General features: G+C 46.8%; 1 protein-coding gene across 6 annotated transcripts in view; it reads right to left on the bottom strand.

Annotated features, from left to right (window-relative positions):
* Nucleotides 1-19,681, bottom strand: part of Mbnl2 (muscleblind like splicing regulator 2) — a 155,970-nt gene that overhangs the window by 97,978 nt on the left and 38,311 nt on the right. For all 6 annotated transcript variants that reach the window (XM_041672030.1, XM_041672048.1, XM_041672040.1 and 3 more), the window contains exon 2: nt 8,515-9,130. In XM_041672030.1, coding sequence (XP_041527964.1) covers nt 8,515-8,688 — 174 coding nt within the window. In that variant the 5' untranslated portion in view covers nt 8,689-9,130. The remainder of the gene's footprint in view (nt 1-8,514; nt 9,131-19,681) is intronic.

Below are 19,681 nucleotides of genomic sequence, written 5' to 3'. Positions count from 1 at the left end.
AATCATTGTTTGAGCTTATTCATTAATTTATTTTGAGACAGGACTGAGTCACCAGTCAGTCTAGTAAACTCCTGCCCATAAATGAATGAATGAATGAATGAATGAATGAATGAACAGAATGGCCCTGTCTCCTCGCCCCTGTGTTAGGATCATACACGCCTTAACATTGCAGCTGTCTTTCCATGGGTGCTGGGAACTGAACGCAGGTTCTCGTTCTTGCACAGGAAGTCGTGCGCCCACCAGGCCATCTCCCCGGCTCTGGACTATCCATGTGACTTAAGCAGCCAATAACACTCTTCCAGTCAGAAGTCACACGCACCATTCTTGTTTCTAAAAGGCATGTTTTGGGAAGATGATCATATCTTCAGTGAAGTTTTGAAAAGTCAGAAGTTGACGCTCCTGATTTAACTTGATAGGATTTTCTAGTCCACCATCCTCTGGAGATCATCGTCAGGAAGGCTCAAGGTTCAGTGTGGGTGGACAGTCTCAAGTTGTCAGAAAATGGTCGTCTGCCACATCACCCCAATGCTAGCCGGTCGGGCAGGATGGCAAAGAAACAGACCAACACCTACCCGCTCCCCACTCGCTAATCCAAAAGGTCAGCGCTCAAGGGGAGGATCAGTCCTCAGAGAATCGGTGCCGCCCCGGCCACGACACTGCTGAGAACAAGAAACACGCACTGCACCGTAATCTCTGAGCAGGAAGGAAGCGAATCAAACCAAGTGGAAAGAATCTGCGGCTTACCCTTGGTAGGGTCAGTTCATGTGAAAACTGTGAGCTAGTGAAAGTCCATTGTGGGCGTGGCCCCTGCTGAGCCAGCCTGCCCCCCACAGCTCCACGGCTGTGCCCCCTGATGTGGTGTGGAGTTGGCCTTGTCTGACAAACACATTCCACGTTCCAGGGTCTCCGCAGCGAAGGGAGGGGCCCAGGGGTGTCTCCATTTTAAAATGGAAGTTTGCTTGTTTGATGGGTCACACTGGCCTTATTGGCTGACAGAAAAATGCCCAAGGAACTTCTAAAGTCCTCTCAGGTAGCATGGAGCTTAGTGAGCATTTTGAAAAATTAACAGAACACTGCAGCATGTATGTCATGAAAGAGAAGGCTTACGGTGGGGACATTTCATTTTAGCGCAGGCTGTACAGAAAGGCAGATCCCGCCCTTGCATCTATGGGGCAGTGGTCTTTAATAGGAGCTGGCTATGAACTGTCTGCTCTTTCTTTTGCCCAGGCAGGGCACTAAAGAAAACAAAAACAAGAATAATGTCATCTAAAGATAATGACTCTATAAAAGAAAAGAGAATTATGGTAATTAGGGAAACAAAAAGAAAACCTCAGACTTTAAAAACAAAACTTCTGAACTGACTCTAACTTCATAGGAAAAGCAGAGGTCAATGTTCTGGTTTCAGAACTGACTGGTGAAGAGTCCTTGTCAAACACCAGCCTCAGTCTGTAATGAGTTGGAGGAACTGTACAGGTCACCATGGTGGTCCAAAAGGTCCCTCCCTGCCCCCCACCCCAGTGGGTGCATTACTGAGAATCAAACCTAGAGCATCCCATGTGCTGTGTGGGCATTCTACCACTGAGTCACAAATCCAGTTCAATCCACACATTTTAGTGGCTTTTAACTGACGTTTGTGACAAAACAAGTTTCCATGTGTCCTGCCTGTTGGGACAGCTACAATGGCTGAACATGACCCATAAGTGTCTTGGGATGTCAACCAAACAGTCCTACTGTGCAGACCCCCGGGATTTACGATAAACTACAGGGAAAGTTGGGAAGCAGATAGCCGGAAAGGTGGTCTGAATTTTATCATAACAGTTCTAAGTTTAAGATTTCAGGATATATTTCTTTATGTATTTCTGCATGTATTTATGTATAGCTGCCAGGTATGGGATAGAAGAATGAGATCCCTACCTCATGGTTTTACCTACTAGTGGAGAAAAAAAAGACAAACAGAAAATACCATGTAAGGGTAAGTTCTGAGAAGGCTTTGTGGGTGGGCTATGATATTTAAGTTAATGCCACACTAAAATGAAGAACAATTCCAGGCAAGCAGAAGAGCTGATGAAAAGGTCTTGCAGACCAGGTTCTTGTGACTGGAGAATGCTCAGGGAAGAGTGACCAGTCTACTGGGTCAGATATACAGCACCGTTCAGATTGTGTGGATGGAAGACACAGAACACGGTGTTAGACTCCGTGTTTGGCGGTGCCCAACTCATGGCCAAGGTTAGCTGACTTCAGAGGATAAGCAAGGCAGTCTGCTGAGCAAGGCGGTACACATCCTCCAACCTGGCCTGTTAGGACTCCAGCACCTAGGATTAGCTCACGGACTGTCACGTGTAACCAGACCGCTGGTTCTTCAAGGCACCTGGATCATAGCACAGCAGCAACAGCTGTCCCTTCCCGGGTGGCAGCTGTCATCTTCAGAGACTGTGTGTTCTGCAACCAACGTCTGCACGTTCCATCAACTGTCCAGTCTCCGTAGCACTGAGAACGGAAACACTGGTGTGTGTCATCTCTCTGGTTTCATTTCAGTTGGCGGTGAATGACCAAGAATGAGTGAGTGAGTGAGTGAGTGAGTGAATGAATGAATGAATAGACGAACAAGCCCTTGGTATGTATGGTGAATGGATATCAATTCGTCCATTGGATACTAAAATGCCTAGATTCCCAAGTCCTTCTATGAAATGGTGTATATATAGTATGTGCCCATCAAGCACCCACGTCACTTTCTAATACTGACATTCTATACTTGTATATACTCATCCCTGGCATGCCCCAAATATCTCGTGGAATGCAAATGTTAGTTAGGCACACACCTGTGACATTGTGTTGATCAGGGAATGACAAGGTCTAAAAGTCTGCATGGGTTCAGTTCAGAAGCATTTCAAACTTCCCACCCCATGGTTACTTGAATGCCCCTATGGCTAAGGCAGGCTGCGGCAATTAGACTTGAATTAGAAGACTGTTTGTTTGTTTAATTAATTCTGGGACAGGGTATGTCACACAGGCTAGCTTCGAACTCATTATGTGTCCCAAGCTGTCTTTAACTTTGCAACTATCTTCCTGCCTTGGGCTCCCAAGTCTTCAATTCAGGAGGCAGAGGCAGGAGAATCTCTATGAGTTCTAAGCCAGCCTGGCCTACAGAGTAAGTTCTAGGCCAGACTGGGCTATTCAGTCAGACCCTGTCTTTAAAAAAATTCAACAACAAAACAAAGAAAAATATTGCATGTAGCTTGCTTTTTCCTAATAATTCTCTCGTGTAATTTTAAAATTTCTAGTATATAAACATGTTTATTCCTGGGGGCTTCCAAATAAAAAATTTTCACTTCAAAGTACTAAACTTATTAAATATGAATACAGTTAAGATAGTAGGAATTCTAAAATTTACTCCAATGGTGTATTCCACAAGCAGAGTTGAGAGGGAAGAGTGGACAATATCAACTTTGGGGTCATACCTACCTGAAGCCAGGTCCTTTCTCCACCATTTAGAAGTTGAGTGGTCACAAACAAAATGTTTACATTTTTGAATCTATGCCTACGCACATCACACTGAGTTAACCTATTTGTCTAGCAAGGTCATTAGAAGGTACAAAAGTGGGCTATTGCCAGCGCCATCTGACTGTAATGATCACTACTGAAAAATTTTAAATGTCTGAGATTGCATTTGTAATCCAGATCAAAACTAGGTACATGATTTACAAAATACCCAAGTTAATTATTGCAAATAATTAGCCTCAATTTAACCAGCCAGTAGCAATTCAAGCACTTGAGCTTCAGGTCAAAGCCAATTATATATTTTGACATAAATTTCTCTTTTCATTCTGAAATGCTTACCCAAAAATTGTAAACCTAAATTGTAGCTTACTGTACCATCAGGTCGCTTCTTACAAGTACCCCATTAAATAATGAGACCCCTTTCTCTCATCTGAGCATTTAGAAAGAATCGGAAGTAGGAAAAGGCAGGCGTGACAACAACCCACGCAGCTGGAAAGAGCAAATGGTTCGTCCGTTTATCAGTGGGGCCTTGTTCTTCCACTGTCACGCCTGTCTGGAAGTTCCTGCTTTTAAACGCTGCTGGGTTACCTGCATTAGGGCCACAGTCCATAGTCCACGGCTAAGTATCGTACAGCTTTCAGGTGCCCATTGACGGAGTACACACCCAAAGTGGAACCCACCCCATACAATCATACACAGCAACCCTGTCTGAGAAGTTGGCATGCTTTTGTGATAAACACTTCCTACCATTCGACATCTATTATACACGACACCCTTTTAGGCTCCGGGGCACCGCAGCAATCTTAGCAGACGCTGTGGTGACATTTTGTTTGTGATCTAACAAACAGAGCTTGCCTGAGGATCAGAGTGCAGAGCTAAGTCACTAGTTAGCCACAGAGGCCAGGCAGTGGTGCTACACACCTTTACTCCCAGCACTCGGGAGATAGAGGCAGACAGATCTCTGTGAGTTCAAGGCCACCCTGGGCTACACTAGACTGACCCAGTCTAAAAGAGAAACAGAGTTGGGGGGTGGTGGCTCTCACTTTTAATCCCAGTACTTGGGAGTCACAGGCTTTAAATCCTGACACTTAGGGAGGTGGAGACAGGAAGGGATGTAGCTGGGTGCAGAGAGGACTAGAAGGTGGGAGGAGACAGGAGCGCAAGGCATTCAGTCTTAGGACTAGAGACAATACCCCATCCGGTCTGAGGAATTCATAGAGGGAAGAACTACTTGCTGGCTGCTCTGCTTCTTTGATCTTTCAGCTTTCACCCCCTACTCTCTGACTCCAGGCTTTTATTATTAAAACCAATTAGTCGCAAGCCCCATCCTAATGCAGCTTTGATTCCCACAGAAGAGAGGAAGTAGGTGGGTGAGATGCCAGTAAACAAGATGGTGTCATGGAGCCCAGAAGGCCTAGGGAGCGGGAGTGGCATCCCAGACCTGGTGCAACTGTCAGAAAGCCCCACTACTAACTGCCAGGCTTTAGAGAAGCTGCTGAAGGACACGGGAGGACAAAGTGCTCACAGAACTGAAGCGAGAAGACCCAAGCAGAGCAAAGGGAGAAACCAACAGCCCAGAAGCAAAGCCTGCTGGGTATGCTGAGAGGAGAGTGAAGACCTAAGTGGCTAGAGCAGCAGACAGCAGTCAGAGAAGCCAGATGGCTGGTGTAGGATGCTGACATCTCACTGGACCAGCCAGTTATCTTCCGGGAAGTGAAAAGTCACTCAACGGGCCTGAACTGGGAGAAGCAACTTCCAACTTGGCTGCTAGGGCATCACACGGTCTTCCCTGGAACTAGCACTTGTGTGCATGTGTCTGTGGGGTGTACGTGTGTGCACGCATGTGTGCATGCACTTGAGGGATGCAAGTGTGTGTGTGTGTGTAACTTGACATTTTAGCTAGGCTGGCTGTCAAGTGAGCCCCAGGGATCTGCCTGTCTCCGTCTTCCTAAAGCTGAGGTTATAGAACCACAGGGCCATACATGGGCTTGGCTTTCACATGGGTGCTGGAGATGTGAACTTAGCACTGTAGAGACAGCCATTTCCCCAGCCCATTAACTAACTTTTATTTAGAAAGGTAATAGCTAAGGTTCCAAAACTTGTCTAAACAGTTTTCTCAAGTACTCCGAGGATATTTTCAACCAAAATTAGCAAAACGAGTTTTAACAGTTGGTTTCCCATTTAAAGGCTGGATTCAACTGTTAAGAAAACTGAAACCCTTAGTCTCAATAAACATTAGAGTTAATTCATGTATTTCTTTCCAGATGTTACCGTTTGCAAAGTAGTCCAGATGAATTCCTGACAGTTACAAGGAAAGGAATCTGAACAGGAAATCCCCGGACATGGCGACCACGAGGGAAAGCATCTCAGGGACTACAGAGATGGGGTCAGTTTGGTCAAGGTCAAGGCCCTGGCCGCAGATGGACTCTGCCTGTGCAACAGTCTTGTCCAGCTCGGCCTCTGAGGAGTCACCCGAACTTGTGGAACAGTGTTCCACAACGTAAGCTGTCCTGGAAATCGCTGATGTGATGTCAGTTCACAACTGGACTGGAACTTTCAGACACAACCCCAGCTGCCCGCACCCTCTTCTCACCAGCTGCAGCCAGGGAACAGCGGGACAATGCATGGATGGACACCACTATCAGAAGCGTGACTTGTTTTTCCTAAACAGCTTTTATTAAAGCATTTTTATATGTCCCGCATACCTTCCAAACACCTCGGCAAACTATTTTTCAACACCCACAAATTTGTTTTAGCGTGTACTTATAAAAAGTTTAACCATATGTGCAAATATAACAACATGAAAAAAAAAAGATGTGTGGTCCCTTTATTGACACAGCAGCAGAGATTCCTCTCTGTCACAAATACTCCTATAGTGTTCATAAAACATTTTTTAGCAGATGGCATCAAAATCGCGGATCTTATTATTATTATATTTTGATGTTGTGACCGATTTGTAGGACCGAGGAGCTACGGCCTCCCTTTAAGGCCATCACCAAAACCAGCAGCAGCCGTGGGACACTTGTGGAAGGGAGAGAAAAGGGCGGCGCTACTCCCTGACGTCCTCAGCCTGGGTAGGGACACAGATGTGGGGAGTCGGGCGGAACATGGTGAGGTAAGAACAGCATCAACTCTAAACAAGAGAAGGCTGGAGCCAAGGGGATAAAGTAACATTTCTGTAAAGACGTGGGGCCGAGCCCAGACACGGTCGCTGAAGGCTGTTACAGGCAGCTTCACAGACAGCGCCATCTTGTTTAATAGACAGTTTGGATATTCTTCACCACAAATGCTTTAGGATAGAAGTATTTCAGACTTTTTTTTCCCCAGATCTGAAACCTTATTTTTTTCCCCTAATTTTGACTACAACTCATCCCATAAAGTCAGATGTAGAATCCCCTACTGGTGGAATTACAGCCGTGATTTAAAAGCCTCATCCTTTTGGCGGTCTGAATAAGGGAAGATCAACCTGTGCTAAATGAAGGAGACACGTGGCTTCGGGGGATTAGCCTCATCATTTTTTGTGCTACTACTTCTCACAGCTGTAAGCTGTGTGGCCTGTGGTAGGGACCTAAATAACGCCGCAGAGTGAGCATGCCGGCGCCAGCCGTGGTGCCCGCCTCTGCCATTGCCACCGGTATAGGTTCTCTCTGCTGCTGAGGGCCTGAAGTCAGCCAATCATAAAGAAGCCAGGGAGCACAGGGTGGAGGATGACCCCCTGTGCCAGGTCAGGTCGCGTTGGCAGCCTTCATGTTCTTTACAGCTTGTTAACAACATAGATAACATCCCGTGCAAACTAAAGTCCTGGCTGGGACCTCCACCATGGCTGCCCTTTTGTTTTATTTCATTATTTTTTCACCAGAATTCTGTGTGCAAGCTCAGGTCTTGACAAGGGCCTTACAAACTGAGCCACTTCCCTGGTTTGAGACAATAATTTTTGACATATGATTTAATCACCTCAAACACTTGAGAATGGGGTCGGGCCACTTCCGTGGCTTCTCAGCTAGGATGCCGAGAGCATGAGAAATACATTTGGAGTTTTCTACAGGCAGAAACATTAAGGTGGTATGTCTTAACCATCTCCAGTACGGCAACGCCATTGTGCACGTAAGACTACCTGAGCCTATCTGGAACTCAGAGCAGCATAATTTTAGGGCTGCAGTAAGCCTCAAAGAGAGCTAAGCTAAATCATCCCACATCTTCCAAGTAGAACTTGTCATTGGAATCTTCCATTTCTTCAAACCCAAATTCTACCAAACCCATTGTGAACCTGCGGTAGGCCAGCCTCCTGGAACGTTCCCTGTCAGCCAGGAGCCAGCTCTCTGGTAAGGCCCCTGTGGAACTGTGCTGCCTTAGTCCTGTGTGACACACATCTTTCTTCCTGCACCACAATTATTTGCCGCTTTGCCCTACTTTCCCGCCAGACATGAGCTCATCAAGAGGACATCGGAACCACACCGAGCTCTTTGATGGCATTCCTGACAGACAGTAGGCCCTCCGAGAACACAGTACTGAGTGTGCCCTCAGTAATTTCTGCTACCCATAAAACATGAGAGAGAATGAAAACCCTCTCCAGAAGCATTTTAGGAAGGCTCTGGTTAAGAAGGAAAGCCACAAGAAGAGAGACTATTTGAGATGTGAGTCACAGTGTCGGGCACGTGGAAGGGACAGGCGTGGCTTCTTCACCTTTATGTAACCCAGAGAAGAACAAACGTTGACTAGAACATTTACTTCAGTTGTCAATAGCCTGGCTTTCGTGCGAAATCCTTGGGTACCTGAGTGCCATCCCAAACCAGAGACATACAACCATGTATTTTTAATGTCAACAGAGATGGGTAAAAAATTCACGTATGCCTGGTATGAGTAAGTTTGGGCGACAGCACAACACACACCTCCCAGCAGCCATCACCAAGAAAACAACCAAAGTGAACGGCAAACTCTACAGAGCGCAATGCCAAGTGTCCCCTTTGCAAGCCCAACTCAGCCTGGAGGTGCACGTAAGTAAGATGATTGTCTTACCTTGAGGGAATCAAAGCAGGCGATTACTCTTCCGTTTTCAACCTGGCAACTTTTTGGGGGGTGAGCGAACTTGCATTCTTCGTCGGAGCGCGAGCATGTTCCTCTCTGATACTGCCTGCAGACTTCCAGGGTCAGCCACTTGGTGTCTCTCACTGGGGCAACGTTCAAGGCCATGATGAGAAGGACTTTGGATTCTGTTCCTTTCTGTTAAATGATGAAATCGATCCAAGTGTCAATGACCCCCAAGGTACTACTGTGGAAACTCCCACATGTAAGTCTGAAGGAAAGTAATGAATTCCTTAATGAAGTCCAATCCAGGGAACAGGGAAGAGACAACTTATCAGCACGCGGTCATTCGCCGATCAATAGGCCCCCCTGGAAGACTTCGAGCCACAAGCCAAGCGTGCTCACTGTCATCTCTGGCTCCCAGGGTTCTAGCCTCCTGGCTGTTTAGCTGATACACCTCTCCTTGATAAAGTGACTTCGATGCAATGGCGCTCGTTGGGAAGATATTAGTTCTGATGCTCCCAGCTCTGGGGGATGCTGGAAAACACACCTCTCAGATCTTCGTCTTTGGGCAAGATGGTGTTTTCCTTTCCTTTGTCCTTTTTAAACTCTGAAATGACAGGATTAGACAAGTCAGATGACTTTATCCACTCCCATGGTCAGGGTAAAGCATGTCTGATGAAAACCAACCATCCCATCGAGCAAACACAAAAACCCCACAGGAAGTGAACACAAGCGTCTGGAGAGCTGCCGCCAGCAGAAGTGATGCCGCAAAGCACCTTTAAATCACTAACCTGCAAAACCTAAGACATGGACCTGCATCTGAGCTCAGAGGCATCAAACACTTGAACTGTCTACTAAGCTCAGAGCTAGAATTCATGAAAGCATAGGCTAGACCTCAGAGCTTTCCTGAGTACCATGAGGGAAAGGGAAGGAGAAGAAAGAGGAGGAAGGGAGGAGGAGGGGACAGAGGCAAGGAAGGCGTCCTAGAAGCACAACTGTGCGGCAGGATGATCTAGGCAGCAGTCCAAGAGTCAGGAGTGACTCAAACAGATGAGTGTGGCAGACACAATAATTAGGCCCTCTGAAACAATTCCATCTAATGTGCTTAATCACCACACAGTGTATTAGAATTGTGCTTCCCAATTAATTTCACATTTAGGCCATTGATTTTATTGTTGGGAATGCTATAAACAACTGTATGGATGTGTCTCTCCTACGAAATGGAGATGATATTATTTTGGATAAAAACATGGGTTCCCTATTCCACGAGTTCTTTCGAGTTTATGGAGATGTGATGTTGGAGTAGGTAAATGGGTCCTCCTGAACTCCCGGAACCGGGCTCTCTGAACTCCGAATGCTACTCACTTCTGCTGCTTGCCTGGTGCCTGTCTTCCCTGCAGCCTGTTGTTAGGGAAGGGCAAGGTTTTGTACCCGCTTCCCAGGTGCCTTGGTTCACGGTCTCGATTAGGATCTCAAGAACTGCTTGTCAACCAATTGAGCTTAGAACAGGATGAATGCAAGTTAACGTGAATCAAGTTCAGCTAAGTTTTAATCGAGACACAACCTAACAGAATCCTCTCCAGGCTGGCAAGGCGGGTCAGCAAGTAAAGGCATTTGCTGCTGAGCATCGTCTCTGGGACCCATATTGTGCAAGGAAGAACTGACTTCTAAGAATTCTTGTTTGACTCCCACACACTGTTCACAAACAAAGTTTAAAAATTTGTAAATTTTTTTAAAAAAGTTATTTTGTATTTAGAACGTAAAGATTAAAAAGTGTACCTACGACAATATCATAAGTTAAAGTGCGGATGTCTAAGGTTGCTCTAATTTCCCAAGGATATGAAATTAATAACATTAAAATCAGACATTAACAAGGTAAACATGAATAAAAGACTATAGTCTGCAAACTGGCCATTTGCAGAAACTGTAGGTGACATCAACCACCATATACATCAGATCAGTCCTGTTCTTCTACAAGTCACAGCGAAGGGCGCATCATGAAGACGTGAATAGACCAGTCACACTGACCCCTTAAGGGGGTTTCTACCAATGGCATGCCACTCACGCACCATTACCATAAACTTAGAATGGGGCTTGAAAGTTCCCACGGCCAAATGAGGTCTTGGTCACTTTTAACTTCCCAGCACAGCGTTCCAGTGTGATACATTTACACGTGTTTGCACACCGCTGGTGCAGACAAGCGCACTTCACTGCTTGTCCTGTAGAAGGGCAGCGTGAACACTCAGTGCTCAGGACTGGGCCTGCTACTGTTTTGTATTGAGTGTACCTCATGTCACGTCAGAAGACACTCTTCTGTGCTAACTAGAAAGTGTTCATTGCACACGGTATACACGTTTCGTAACTGGCAGCCTCAAACATTTGTGTTCAACACCTCAAATATCTGTGTTCAACACATGATTGCATCAACAGGTGGCATCCAGTGACGGACCTTCATCATCTGGGCGTGCAAGCATACCTTTGACGATACGTGTACAGTGTGATCGCCCAATGGTGCACTTAGCAGAATGCATCACCGATGGTATTTCTAAACAGCATGCACTATTGAAATTCGGAGGACAGTAATTGAGTTGTTCACTAATGTTCCCAGAAAAAGTGAGCCCCCTATTGATGAAAATTAGTCAACTCTGGGCAAACTAAGCCAATCAGACTTTCTTGCAGTTGGGGCTTTTCCTTTCTGGAGAAAGCTGCTATGTCTCTTCGCGGCAGAGACTGCGATGGTGTCCTGTACGGTTACCTGACTTCTCCCAGGAGGGTGGGAACTGCATTTTCCACCCCACAATTCTCTCATTTGTCTGTGAAAGTACTTGCATGGGCGATGTACGTGTGTGCACTGAAGGAAACAGGCAAGGATGAAAGCCATGACACATAGCTCACTTCAATTAAAATATTTGAGGGAGCCAAGCAGGTTCCCACTTGTCTGTTTGGCAGTGTCTGTTCGCAACATCAAGTAGCTTAGGCGAGGGAGCTTAAGAAGATGAGTTTAATAACCAAATTTACTCGGCATCAGGTTTCCCCAGCTAGCCTGGACCTGGAGCTTCATTACCTCCACGCCACCACCAAACCTGGTGGAGAACAAAGGGTGGGGGAAGCAAGAGCTAAGGAAACGTTTCTGCTCTCAAGCAGAGGGGCTTCTGTGATAAAGGACCTCAGACACTGTTCTAGACACATTTCGTCCATGCTCAGGAAACATTGTATAAAGCCCTCAAGCCCTAGGCAGACTACAAAATAATAAAGATGGGGTACATGCCGTTCTCAAACGCAGCAGAGTCCCCCCGCAGGCTTCATAGGTAGGACGGAAATAGGCAAACCCAGGCACTTCTGTACAGATGGCAAGAACAGAGACCCGGTGATCTTTATTCATGGAAGCCACACACGGTGATGCTCTCGGTTCAGAGAAAGGATTCCCACTTAAGAGTTATGATAAAGCAACCAGAATTTGGGTTTCCAAATTATCATGACAAACTGGCCTCTAAAAATATTTATTCCCATTGACCAATGGAACAGAACGTATTTATGGAGTATAACCAATGTTTTGCAACAACTACAAATTATTAAACAAGTTATCTACCATATGTGTAATTTGAATTACTTTCTTGCTTTTTGGGTGAGAACACATCTACTGCCAGCCATTTTCAAGAACGTGGTACTTTGTTTTTAATCTATCAAACTGAATTTTTAAATCTTTTGATCAACTTTTCCCATTGACCCATTCTATAGTCCCTGGTTAATACAACCCTTCTTTTGGTTCCTAGGGGTTGTTTTTTTGCAGGAGGAGGGGTGAAGACTCCACATATAATTTTTTAAGATTTTGTACATAAACATTAAATATAAACTTGTTTAAGAACAGGATTGGCAAGCTTTTGATGACAATGAAAAAAGTTACTTTACGTTAAAGCAAGGGGGTGTGCACCTAACAGGAACACACTGCTGTTGTTAGTCTGTTAATCAATCTGCACATGCATCCGTCGACCCAGCATGCTCTCCTTCCCTAGCCTAGAGATTATGTCACCAGTCACTAGAGGCACCACCTCCTTACACTGTCACCAGCGGACACAAGCAAGAAGGTGTAGGACCCTGGAAGACACGACAGCTTGAGCTAGGTTTGGCACAGGCCATCATAACTGATGAGCCACGATGACACCAGAGGGTTGAGGAGACCAAGGGACCAGGCTGGCCTGAGTCCACATGCAGACCTAACACAACACTGGATCTGCTAAGCTGCACGTTGCTGGAAGAGCAGATACACACTGGGCTGTGCTGTCCAACATGGGAGCCACCTCACTGTGGCTATATGACTATTGAGATATTTCATCCTTCCCAAACTGACCCTCGCTTCAGCTACTGGAAAATGCTCAAGTATGACTGGGCCATGTTGAGTATAAGCCCCCTTTCTCAATCTGTAAACTTTATGAAATCTGAATACACACTGCAGGTGTCCAGAAGAAGCTTGACCATGCAAAGCGAGGTGTGCGCTGGTGGACTGTACACTGAGCTCAGAGACGGTAGGAAAAGGAGACACGATTGGGGTGACGTCTCGATAGTGAACTGGGGGTTCATTGCATGACAAATGGCTACTTTGACTCCACGGTGTCACCGGTGTCCCTGATCTTCTGTCCCTGGGAAGTCAACTTCTCTGAAAGCCACTTTCTTCCATGTCCCCAGCAGTGATTTGGGGAGCAACACACTATCTTGTAGATGATAAAGGACTGAACAGATCACAGGGCCTCTATCAGTCCTCAAGCCTCGTCCTTTATTTTTAAGCAAATGTTGTTACTTCTTACCTTACACGAACAGTAAATACTGATAACACTATAAAAACCGACTCACCCCACTGTCCCCCACCACAGTGAAAACTCTTATGGAATTTGCTTTGTGTATAGACTACATTTGGGCTGTTATTTTGGAATCTGTTGAATTCAGCTAAGCACCAGGTCTGTAGAAAATGCGTTCTATAAATGTTTGTTGAATGAACTCCTTCTCCTCCTCCAATGAATATCTGCATTTTAATGCAGAACAAATTCAAGGACACAGGAATAAGGTTCTGACAGGGTCACCTGGCTATGACCTACAGGGATATTCCAGCAGGTGCCTGATTTATTCTGCTGTTGTCAAGCAGACTGGGGTGGGTAGCTGCCCCAGTGATGAAAAACCCAGCCTCAACCCCTGCTGTCCTCAGCCCAGTGACTTCCCAAATGCAGGGAAGCACTGTACCCCTGATGCAGATTCCTGGGTCCTCCAGAGATCCTACATTGGAAGCCAGCAATCTGCTTGAACAGGCCTCTGGAGTGACCAGTGTTGCAAGCTTGAGAGCCACCCTGACCAGTATCCCTTGCTGCCTTATTCGGGAGGGCAAAGGAACAAAGATGGCTGCTTCAGGTCACCAGCAGGGTGTCTGTGTGTTCACAGAATCCCACAGAAGCAGCTCAGGAGGAGGAGGATTCCCTGGTGGCTATGTATCTGACCAATCAAAACAAAGCGAAGCTAGAAGAGCAGAGATACCCAGGAGACCAGTTCCAGGGGAGTGTTCTGGGAGAAGGGTTCAGACCGACATGCTCAGCTCAGGGGCTTTCAAACTACATGCCTTTGAGGGAGGGTGGGCTCCCTTTGTAAAGGACTTTCGTCTGGTGCCCCTTGGTGGTGCGGTGGTCGGAGAGAAAGGACTATTTTGTGAGGCGCGTGCGCACTTCTTCTAATCCCGAGATCCAGGCTTGCTATCTTTAAAGGAAAGACTAGCTCAAAGTTCAAAGCCAAACAGCTTTCTATAGTATTTCTTGAAATTCGGAAGGCCTTTCCATTCAACTCTACACACCAATGTCAACTATTTTTAGGGTCCTTTCCTCACTTTCCTCACACGCCACTTCCATTTTTCAGAGTTTATTTCAAGCTATTCTATGTGTTAGCGTCTCAGAGAGCTGTGACTCTGGACCTTATAAAAGAATTTGCTGCTGAGGTTCTTTGACAATCACTGAATTATGCAGCCTGGTAAGTTCAGAATGCCTGGCCCTTCGCTGTGGGAGAGGAGGAGGTGGCTGGCTTCCCCGGGGTTCCACACCCTCTCCGACAAGCCCAGGCTGAGGACCCCCCAGGTGTCCCTGCACAGCAGCGATCACTTTGTGGGTAATTTGCACATTTCTGAAGGGAAAAACATCAATCATGTCCAATCTTGAGGCTGCGACTGATCAAAATTTAAGACAGCCCGAAGGGAAACTGCTGTGTGCGAAGGCACAGCCTTCCCGCGCTCTCCTGGTCACCTGGGCTGCCTGAGCTGGCTGCCAGGCAAGGCCTCCTGCTGCAGTGATTAAAGGATCCTTCAAAACAAACCGGTTCTGAGTCAGACAGCCGAGGACTCATTAGCCAAGGAGTCACTCACGGACGAGGACGCCTTTAATTTTATTTTGCATACATCTAATTACAGTGAGGAGCTCTTGTCTCTTTGACTTCCTAGTTCTCATTTTACAGTCTTTGGGTTTCCCATTCTTAACACTTAAATTCTTAAACTACGGATTTTGTTTTTGAGCCTAGAGCTCACACTGACCTTCCTGCCTCAGGCTCCTCCAGGCGGCTGGGGGTTACAGGTGATATCACTCTGGGCTTTCCACAAGTTGTGGTGGAGGCGGTAAGCAGGGGTGGGTGGTCTTTAAGACACACTTACTCTTTAGCCTGGGCTAGCCTGGTACATGCTAAATAGCCCCAACTGGCCTTGAACTCTGGCAATTCCCCTGCCTCAGTCCACTAGGACTAGAATTACAGGCTATGCCATGGCACATGACTTATATACATAAATAAAATAATTTTTCCTTCCTGGGCGTAGCTCGTTATCTGAGCATCCCTGCCCCCACCCCCCGACTGTTTAAAACAGCTCAGGGTGAGCACCCTCCACTGACTGACCAATGAATCAGCCACATCCCCAGCCTCTCCGGTGCAGACACAGTGACTGGAGACCAGTCTGAAGGGGCCACCAGCTGAAGCACCAGGGTTGAGGAGTCCAGTCATCACTGCCTTGAGGAAGAGATGTCAAACCAGCTCAACGGACCAAGAGGCAGGCTGTAGTGACAGAGACAGACCAAGGAAAGAAAGCACCCAACCGTCTCTTCACAGAAATAAGAAGGACAGCCATCATGGTTATCACCAAAAATATTTGTTCTTCCAAACTCCTACTAATTGTTTTATTAAAAATTATCTATAAAATGGTGCCCTGAAAGTTAAGGGGTGAAAACAGACTTTGCGAGCCTGGCTTCTAGTCTTTCCTCCCAGGTAACTGTGCGACAGACCAATCCCTGTGAGCTGGCTGATCAAGGGGATGATAACACATAATCCATAAATATCTGCGGTAATACAACATAATTAGTAGTATAATGCAGGGACTCTCTCTATGGTAGCTGGTCTATTTCATCTAGATTCTGCAGAGATAACTGCATTAAGTGTCAGTTTTAAATTTCCAAGCTGTCTTAGTATCACTGACGTCTTTAAGAACGAGGCAGCTTTATAAACTGAGGCAAGACTGTGCTTTAACTTGTTAGGAATGCCACCAGAAAGTACTGGGAGTTTTTGGAAAACCGTGTTATTGGGCGTAATTGTGTCCGTAACTAGATGCTGCACAGACAGACGCACAGTGATAGGTGGAGAGGGTCTGTGTCACTACCAGCCTCGGAAGTCGATTGTGTGTGCGTGCACGCGCCTGTGTGCATGTCTGAAAACAATGATACATGTGTGTGTGGACATTTACCTGATGGGGGATATGACCCCTGGAACCTCTTCTCTAATGTGAGCTCCAGAAACCTTTGACAAATCTTCCTTGAGCCAGCTCCCAGCCCTCGTCCTGAGTGGGAACGGTGTTCTGACTGTCATTGGTTCTATTTCGCATGCTACTCAGTTCATTGGAACACGCTTCCTGATATATTGCTGAAGGAAATGAGTCGGAGACCCCCAAGGTCACCAATAGGTCAGCATCATCCACCACAAAGGCAATATAGGAGAAGATTCTCAGCTAATTTTTTCTCCCCCTTGTGTGCCATGTCTTAAAATGTAAGTGTGAAAGTCATCAAATCCAGGGTTCATGTTAATGTGTGAACTTTGCCAATCCACTTTCATGGCCAATTCCAGGAATGCACACAGACAGAAATCCCGTCTTTAATTCTAAATATACTCCTAAACCCACAGCCAGATAGCATACATTCAGCACATAGCTGTATTCAAACTGTGGTTGTTTTCCCATTGTGCTTTCTGTCCAAGTGTAATTCAGTTAGGAGACGCCGGTATTGGAAGAAAAACAACTGTATTAGATAACATTCAAGTGTGACATGGGATTTGTCTCCTGGGTGGCCAGGAACCCATGGCAGAATCCAGACAGGGTCATGGTGGAACCCCAAATTCTTCTGTTTGAATGCCCACTCCTTCCCTGGCACAGTCTGCCATGGACTATTCTCCCTAGCTGACTTTTGACCTTCCTCCCTCCCTCCCTGCTGACACCAGTCTAACGGCCACTTCATCTGCCTACTGTCATGGTTTGAGTCTGCCGTAACCCTCCTGTTCTGAATTTTTCTCCTTATCTGGTGGTGCTCTTTTGAGAGACTGTGGGACCTCTTGATTGGCTCCCCAGGCTGCTGTGATGCGAACAGACTGCCCACACACTATTGGCACCCTTAAATGAGATTTACTACGCCTTCACCACCAAGATGCACTGAAACGCTTCTGAAACCATTTGCCAAAATAATCACCTTCTTCCTTAAGCTGCTGGTGTCTGGTATTGCAGGTACAGTGGGGAAAAGAAAATTAACACATTTACGGATCCTAGGACTCCCCATTGACCTACTTTTAATATGAGCAAAGAAAAGGGATCCCTCACACGGCCAATGGACATACATTTAAAGCAGTCAATGTATTGTCATGCCTGTTGGCAATTGCGCTATCAAGGGCACATATGTCCTAGAGGATGGTAGGGAGCTGATGTCTGCACAGAGACAGCATGTGTGTGCTGGACACAGAGACAGGTTGGCTCTAGCATAACCGTGCCATGGCTTTGCAAAGCTGCCCTGATGTTAGATGGGACCTTGGGCAGTTCTGAGTCTGGAACCCCAGGGTTGCTCACAGTAGTAGAAGGCAGTTCTTCACAGAGTCATGTCCATCACAAGACATCAAAATCTGTTGGCTCATGTCCACTAAGTTCCAGAGATATGCCCTAAGTTTCCACAGTGCACTTTGAGTGGGGGCGGTCCTCATCCAGAACAGGGTCATGGGGTCTTGCGATGCCCGAGTATCCTTGAACTGGTATGGTGCACTGGAGGAGTGAGCAGAGAGGACCTCAAATAGTGCCAAAAAAAAAAAAAAAGACAAGATTTAGGTTGGAGGACCTCCATAGAGAAGCAAATCTCCAAACATTTCCCTGGAAAAGTTTGCAAGGGGTAGGGATCTGGCCAAACGCTAGAGCAACGGTTGAAGAGGAAAGGAAAAACCCAGGTAAAACTCCACAGTAATTACAGACAGCAAAGAAAGGCCACAAAGAAAGGCTGTTAGAAACTCATTAGCAAACAGCAACCTTTCGGGATGTAAGAGAAGAGAAAGAGATGAGGCAAAGAGAACTTTGAAGAGTGTGCTCTGTGTGGGGAGAAGGACTTGCTGTGCCCTAGGAGAAGTGTCAATCAGGAAGTCGTGGCCATTCAGAAATGGGATATAGAAGTCATGGTCATAGATGTGAGCATGAGGTGGAATCCAAGTTCCTCAGGCCCTGGGATGGCTAAGACATGCACACTTACTGAGTGAGTGAGAGCAAAGGCACACTCACCAAGTCAGAACAAGGGCACACTCACCAAGTCAGAGCAAGGGCAAGGCAGACTTGTGTCTCTAGGAGATTAAAGGACCACTTAAACAGGATAAGGCACAGTCTGCTTTGCTTCTTAGAGGTAGCAGAGGTAAGAAGCACCAGGCAAATGACAGAAAAGGAAAAAAAAAAAAGAGAGACAGAAAACTCCTCTGAATCATCCAGCATGAAGGGAGGAGGCAGAACGCTAAGGAGAGGCTGGATGTCTACACTGCAAGGACATCAGGGGATGTGTGTGGGCAGCTGATAACAGTGAGGTGCTCCTGATTCTCCGGGTGGCAGAGGAAGACACAACCCTGGGGTACTTGGTGGCAGAGGGACACAGGGACCCAGAAGAGGGAATGTCCTATGCTTTCTGCACTGTTGGATGAGATTTGGACAGCCCAGAGAAACAGAAGGATGAAGAGAACACACAGAGGAGGGCGGCCTCCCCAACTCACCTTCCCAGGCTCTTTCGGTGGAAGGAAGGAAATAGGAAAAAGCTTGGGAAGCTGGTGGGTGGAGGGGGAACAGGTGGGGGGAGAGGGGGCAGGTGGGTGGAGGGGAAGCAGGTGAGCTACCTATGACCTGAAGAGGGAGGAGCAAAGAAGTCACTGGTTCCTGAGATGACAGGATAAGCTGCTCAATCCTCCCTCATGGGTGGAAAGAGAGCAGCTTGGAGCCACACAGCTGGAAAATCAACTCTAGGCGCGAGCTGTCTCACAGCCCTGCCATTTCAGCCAGGTAAACTGTCCACCTGCCACACAGGCGGGGTGGGGGCAGAGGAGGACTGGGTCCTCAGATGCTGCCTAACGTGAGAATACGGGCTTTCGGCGGTAATGTAACGTGAGAGGAAAGCAGAGGCAAAGATAGCAGCTGCATCAGAAAATGGAGCTTTTGTGGAAAGGCAGGACCTGCTCCTGGATGGAAGACTGTGGTCTTGTCACCTTCTTTACCACAGCATAAGGAAGGCACACATTTCTAGGGCTAAGGGCTTTACTACATACATTGAACAGTAATAAAAAAGTCCAGAGGTCTAGGGAGATTAGTGTGCAGGACGCAGCAGCCGAGGCAAGCGGCAAGGCTGTTCTCCCCGGAGTAGAAACTGTGCAGACATCATAGGAACCCATGAACATCTCCATGTGTGCATACGTGTGGCTGTGGACATGCTGAGCCGCAGCTGTGAGTGAAGCCAGAACTGGGTGTGGCTGATATGGTTCGACACACCGCTATCAGACACGTTCAGAAAACAGAATGGTCGGTTGGCTTCCCTTCTATGCACTAAGGTGCAGTAAGAGATACAGGCAAGTGTCACCAAGAGAAAGGCAAGATGGAGGAAGT

Source organism: Microtus oregoni, unplaced genomic scaffold (genome assembly GCF_018167655.1).
Source record: "Microtus oregoni isolate MIOR12 unplaced genomic scaffold, Mior012 000001F_ref0000356, whole genome shotgun sequence".
NCBI classification, from domain to species: Eukaryota; Metazoa; Chordata; class Mammalia; order Rodentia; family Cricetidae; genus Microtus; species Microtus oregoni.
Note: the sequence above shows the minus strand (reverse complement) of the source record. Positions and strands in the feature narration are given on the sequence as shown.